The sequence below is a fragment of the Trematomus bernacchii genome, unplaced genomic scaffold (assembly GCF_902827165.1).
Source record: "Trematomus bernacchii unplaced genomic scaffold, fTreBer1.1, whole genome shotgun sequence".
Classification (NCBI taxonomy): domain Eukaryota; kingdom Metazoa; phylum Chordata; class Actinopteri; order Perciformes; family Nototheniidae; genus Trematomus; species Trematomus bernacchii.
The window spans coordinates 459,253-465,981 of record NW_022987588.1 but is presented as its reverse complement, the minus strand read 5'-3'; the positions used below and the strand labels follow the sequence as shown (position 1 = coordinate 465,981).

Below are 6,729 nucleotides of genomic sequence, written 5' to 3'. Positions count from 1 at the left end.
AGAGAGAGTGAAAAGGAAAAAGGGATCATAATGAAGAACATAAATTGTTAAACGCTTTGTCCCTGTTTCTTTTATACAACACAACATTCAAAATCACAGCAGCTGTGTCAAAGTCACATTTGTAAAAAAATAAATATTTGTATCAACCTTTTCAAAGGATTTTATTTTTTGTATCAATAATTGATAAGTGTTATTTTATCCTGTTAACCTTTGTTATGGATGTTCAGCTTTTAAAACCCCTTCACATTATTAGTTTTACTGTGAAAACGTTGCAGTGAGTTCTTTTTTCTCTTGAAGTGTTATGGTTTAAAATAAATATTTCATTAGATGACAGGGATAGTTGACATTTTCAGTGCTTTATTATTAAGCTATTTATAACCTTTGAATAAATATATTTTATTTGCAATCTCAGGACCCATTCCAGGCTTATTTACAATGTCAATTGTAATATATATTTTTAACATTAAATATATTTATTTCTATTAGCAGGCACATTTTCACTACAAATTTGATATTGTTTATTTGTTAAAAGTAATTATTCTGTACACTAGTTTGTAATAAATCCATGGTAAACCTGACCTGAGGGGGAAAAACTGAGCAGAAAAGTCAACATTCACAAGGATTAGACTATGAATTACTCATCATCATCATCATCATCGTCGTCGTCGTCATCATCATCGTCATCATCATCATCATCGTCGTCATCCTCATCATCATCCTCATCGTCGTCATCATCATCGTCATCATCATCATCCTCCTCATTATTATTGTCATCGTTATCTTCATCATCGTCGTCTTCATCATCATCGTCGTCGTCATCATCGTCCTCAGTGTTGATTTTGCCAGAGAGCACATCCTCGATCCAGTCCTCCAGCTCCGGGGCGGTGGGCAGATCCTCCTCGTCGTCCATCTCCATCCACACGCTGTCAGCCTGCTCACAGACAGAAAGGTTAAATAATGTCGGGAGAAACTCAACAAAACATTCGTGTCACGTCACACATGTTGCCAGGGACTCACATCAGTAACGTTGATAACTCCCATCTGTGGTCTGAACAGATCCACCTTGAAGGTCTTCTCCCAGTAGGGGATCAGCTGAAAAGGGGTTAGCGAAAGAAATGACATCAGACCTGCAGCATGTAAGCTAATTCCCATCCACAAGTTTACTTTTCTTGACTACTCACCAGGGGGAAATCATCAGGGTCAATCCAGATGATGCTGAGGTCAGGAAGGTGTGTGTTGTCTCTTGCGACCTCCTTCAGGATCTCCAAAAACTCAAAACCATCTGCAAGCAGATTCACACAACATCAATTAATTAAAAAACTTTGGTCTAAGAGAAAACACATTTTCACCCATTTAAAGAAACAGTTTGACATTTTGGGGATAAAACCTACTCTTTTCTTTGTAAATTCAGAAGATTGACACCACTCACATGTCAACAGTTTACGTAAAAGGCTACAACTAGTGGGCAGTTGGTTAGCATGAAGACATCAAACAAGGGGGAACAGCTAGCATGGCACCTTATGAAGATCACAAAATCCACCTAACAGCATCCCTAAAGCTATACATCATGCTTGAAAGGTAAAAAAAAATAAACAAGATTAGGTCAAAACCCAACACGTTTACTTTGATTTAATAGTGACTTCCTGAAATCTTTCCCCCTGCTTTCAGCCTAATGCTAAGCTATGCTAACTCTCTGCTGGAGTGACTGTCAGTGGTGGCATTAGTAAAAAATGTTTTCACTTTTTGTATTGCTTTCTTGCTATAGTTAATTATCTGTTCTCTTTCTTTATTTATGAGTTTTATTGGATTTCTTATGAGAATTTTAGCATTTGTATTTTCCATGAAGAATTAACCTCAAACTGCCCATATTGTTTTGTTGTAGGCCTACTGTTTTATTATTAGCATGTCAGTCGTAAAGTGGTATGACAGGTGCTACACAATTACAGATTGAATACCAGGGCACTAGAGTCTCCAAACTTCTTGTTGACTAGTTCCGTTGTGGAGATTGAATGTATTTTACTGTCTCGTGTTTATCCCCTTTAATATAGTGGTAAAAGATGCCCTTACCAGGGTCCTCCTCCTCTGCAAAAGCCACAATGTGGATGCCTTCAATGTCATCTTCCTGAGAAAAGCAAGATTTATAAATGTCACGTTACTAGTGTCAGTGTAAACTATATGAAACTAAATTAAAGTTGTTTGTCAATCATCCCTTACCCAGGTCTCAAACATATCTTCTGGACGCAGCTTTCTCAGAGTTGGTCTGATAGCACAGAGAATGTGAGTGTTAAAGTGTTATTATAAACAATATTGGTTGGATACACATTTGTCTGATTATTTAGTTCAATATTGCTCTTTGTTTACCGTCTGTGTTCAGTTATAAATTTCACCAGCTCCTCCTCAGAGTGAGGCTTGCCGGGGATGGTGACTGGCTCCTCCATGAAGGGCTCGTAGAAATCCACCTCATTCATCTTCAGAGTCAGCTCTTTGGCAACCTGAAGCAACATACAATGATTCAAGAAAAATGATGCTTGCATGTTTACATTTTTGTTTGTGATTTATTACTTACAGATTTCATAAATGTGGCAAAGAACTTGATGTAGGGCTGAAACTGCTCTGCAGCTTCTTTAAATGCTTCATAGTCTGAGGATGAAAAAGTGCAGTGTGAAGGAAAGAGTTACGTATGTTTATTATTTTTGTTGCAAGCAAATCTGTTTTTTTTTAAGTCTTGTTTTTCTGGTCATGCATCTGTTTGTGCTTCCTCTGACTGTTACATGACATTTGCACATTAGGGATCGGAAATAGATGAACTTTGACCTCCAACTAATACTCCCACAGTTGGTCAGATGGGATGTAGCTGCAGCTCAGCACCACAACTAAACTACTCAGCCTGTGAAATGGGACCAAGCAAGGGCAGCTGTGTGTGCAGCAGATGTAAAAATGGATCTGTAAATCCATGGAGATGAGGGGGTTAAATTATGTTATAATGAAGGTCATGGGCCAAAGAAAGCCAGTCACAGACCCGGCTAACGAGAGCGTTGCTTTGGTAAGCGGAAAAGCAAACATTATTTATATATATATATTCATGCCTCACACACTCACGCTCAGATTCCTCGCTTTTGAAGTAGCCAATGAGGCGGATGTCTTCCTCCATCCTATCAAAAGCTCTCAGCTCCAGAGCATTTTCTAAAACCTCCACTGGGTCGTCCAACAGCTAGAGACATACAGACAGAGAGAGTATGAGGTATGCCTGTAACATTGGCTAAACTGGTGTTGATTTGTGCTAGCAGCTGAGAATCTGCTTTTATACCAGTCTACTTACGTCCAACAAGAACTCCACCAGAATGTTAGCTGAGAGTAAGCCGTCAAACTCAATCATCCGATCGGCCTTGAAGACATACACACTGCCCTCCTCCTCCAGGCCTGTCATTGAGGTAAATCATGTTGTTAGATGGATTTATATTGTTTACTCAAGTTATTTGACTCTTGATTAAATCTGTGATTACGGCCAATCGTTTATCAGGAATTGCAAGCATCACTCTAAAATAGCTTGTGCTGTATCCATATACTCACCCAGTTTCTTTGCTACCTTTGCATCTTTGTGGGAGTCTACCATTCCAAACCCAATGTCTTTCTCCTCCATAACCTGAGCTACAAGCTGCAGCCACAAGAAAGAATATCAAGAAAAACATCATTGTGAAAACAGGACTGAACACATAACATTGAAGAAATCAAGGCAGTTCATAAATCCTTTCAACTCTGAGTTCTGAGAAGAAGCATAGTAGTTTAGTTAACCCATAATATTCATTTTGGCAGCTGTTGTGAATAAATTACATGATGGGAGCCCAACTGCTGTGTAAGGTCTTAAGAATATGATAATAATACCAAAGTGGGCAATAGAGGTGCTCAGGCTACCCAGGGGCCATGGAGACACAGTTACATCATCACCCAGGCTGCCATGAGCTAAATATAGCCAGAGCTACAGTATATATAATTGTTCTGGCAATTGTTCAGAAGTACAGTAGTTGAAAGTGAGACTGTCTTGATAGAAATTATCCATACACCAAGGTAAAAAACATATTCAAAGTGCAATCAATGTACTATATTCAATAAACAGTGAAAAGCTCAATATATATATATATACAGCTGCATATATGGCGCTATGCAGCAATGTTTTTTATAATTGGGTCACTGTTTTGTTTGCATTGTGCACAAGGCACGCATGTGAGCATGCAGGCCATACAATTCATATCCTGCCATCAGTTTCAACAGCTGACAGTTGGTGTTGATTGCTAATAAACATATTAATGCACAAATGGCAGTGAGGCAGTAGTTAGTAAGAAAACATGGCTTTAACAATGCTATATTTTGCGTCACGTGTTTACAAGACAACTTTAGGGGACGTTTTTAATGTAAATTACTCTTAGCTTTGTTCATCTCGCCTGACTGATAGTAACAGGGCCCACCTGTGCTGTTTCAAATAGGTGAAGCTAATATCAGTACTGCATGACTCAGCTCAGATTACCTTCAGAGATCAGAGAGCAACTCACCCTTAGCCATGTGTAACATGAGACAGAGCACAATGTTTCCTACCGTATGGGGTTCAAATAAAGCAATGTATTCCAATTATCAGACAAGAACTCTTAAACTGAGCCTCATTAAAAAAAATACTTCAAGTATACCAATGCTTTGACCATCAAAACACTGCATTAGACGAGAATGTATTTGTGCCCTTCAGAAATCATTGCTCTAAAACATAAAACATAATTCACATGAGCTCTTGACCTAGTGCTGCCATCAGGAGATGCACAGGGAAGGTTACAGTGATATATTTCTGGGGGATAAATGCACACATTGAATTAAGGTGATATACAGGTAACCTTAAGTGTCAGTACTGCATCCCACTGAACTAAATGTGCTCAGAGAGATACACATTGACCTTGACAAAGCACACATACGAACATAAGGACAGAGTTTAATTCCTCACCAGTTGGCCCTTTTATTATTCGGGCACTTTTGTTGATTTATTACACATTAAACATTTTACAAGGTTCTGGTTAAATGGACAACTACTGTCCTTTCAGTCAAACCCCTGCCATCAAAATCAACTGTGTTCTTTCCATTTCAAATATATTTGTGTCCTACATCTCCTCTAGTAACAGCTTTCTTAACATGTTTATCTTACACACTTTAAATACTTTACCTCCAGCACCAACTCTTTCATCTGGAGTTGTTTTTGAAGCTCCTTGCTGTCTGACATGGGCCCATGGTAGAACATGCATACCATGCTGTGATTTTTCAAGGCTTTCTTGTAGTTCCTGTCATTGATGTCTAGGACACGGTCTTTCCCGTCATACTGGGGGAACTCCAGGCCCTTTGCAGCCGGGGCCAAAGGCAGGAAGCTCAGGCAAGGAAGCAGGAACAAGCACAGGGAAAGCATGTTCCGGAGAAACCTCACACCAAAGTCAGATTTCGGTTTCGAAGTATAAAACTACGCAAATCACACCTAGCCCTGTGAAAGGGTAGGGAAATGTGGACGTTTTTGAGGTAAAAGTTGGTCCTTCAGAGGCAGTTCTCAAGCATCCCAAGCTGTGCAGAGAAATCCAAATCCTACAAGCATCTTTAAGACCTGTAGCAACTGTTTCTCCCCCCTTGATCACTCCTTGACACCTCTCTCTGCAGACACAAAGACGAAAGAGGAATACAGTCGGGCCTGTGAGGTGCTGGGGGGTGGATACCATACATAGCAGCACTCCTCTCCCACTACTAGTGCAGGACAGGCCCATTTTTAGGAGACCAGTTGTTTGGATGCTAAAAATAAAGCTGCAAGTGAGAAAGAGAGAGAGCACGTGGGGTTTAATAATGAGTCGCCCCTGATGTCTCTTTGAGCAACTCAACAGGGTGGAAAGAGAGAGTTGAGCCTCAGAAATTTGGGAGGTTCAGTTATTTTTAGCTTTTAAGTCTTGGGGACCAAAAACACAGACTATGTTTGGTTTTGCGGAAGAGTAAAAAATGGTGGTGTATTTAGAGTGATCACATGAGACAATCCACCAACAGGTGTTCAAAGGGCAACTCACAATATCAATGTGTTTGTCCTACAGATGTGTCTCATTGAGTTTGGCATGCGCAGTGAGCTTTCTGACCATGAATTGAATATGTTATTATTTGTAATTATTTGTTATATATATGTAACTATTTCTTTTGTTTTGGTTTGAAGTGTCAGAATTTATGGTGCTTTTCTCTATTTCTCACAATGTTTCTCGATGCCTCCTGGGCCCTGCCGTGGTGCCCTTGAGCAAGGCACCGGACAACCCCCTCCACCCCCCCCACTCCCATTGCTCCCCGGGCGCTCTATAATAGCTGCCCACTGCTCCTAGTACTAGACTCCTGGTACTAGGGTGGGTTAGATGCAGTCATGCAGAGGCCAAATGTCACTGTGGCCGTTTCTCAATGTCGAGTAAACCTGCTGCAGAGCCACTATTTCAAGTATACTACGTCATCGAGTGGCGCCGAAGGACTGTTTAAATCCTATTATACATCCATGTTTAAATCATGTATGTATAATAAGAACGTTTAAATGCATGTTAAATGCTAAATGTCCAGCATTCGGCGCCACTCGATGACGTAGTATACTTGAAATAGTGGCTCTGCAGCAGGTATACTCGACATTGAGAAACGGCCACTGTGCTGTGTGCTCTGCGTGTGTGACCATTAAAGAGGGGTTCATCCCTC

At 40.2% G+C, this 6,729-nt stretch overlaps 1 protein-coding gene across 1 annotated transcript; it reads right to left on the bottom strand.

Annotated features, from left to right (window-relative positions):
• Positions 1 to 195: 195 nt before the first annotated feature.
• casq2 (calsequestrin 2) lies at positions 196 to 5,703 on the bottom strand. The gene is made up of 11 exons (XM_034128382.1): positions 5,201 to 5,703; positions 3,571 to 3,655; positions 3,320 to 3,420; positions 3,100 to 3,211; positions 2,567 to 2,640; positions 2,362 to 2,492; positions 2,215 to 2,260; positions 2,068 to 2,122; positions 1,182 to 1,282; positions 1,018 to 1,092; positions 196 to 931 (listed from the first exon to the last, which is right to left on the bottom strand). Exons 1-11 carry the CDS (start codon positions 5,435 to 5,437, stop codon positions 635 to 637), a joined length of 1,314 nt encoding a protein of 437 aa, XP_033984273.1. The 5' UTR covers positions 5,438 to 5,703; the 3' UTR covers positions 196 to 634.
• Positions 5,704 to 6,729: the final 1,026 nt, after the last annotated feature.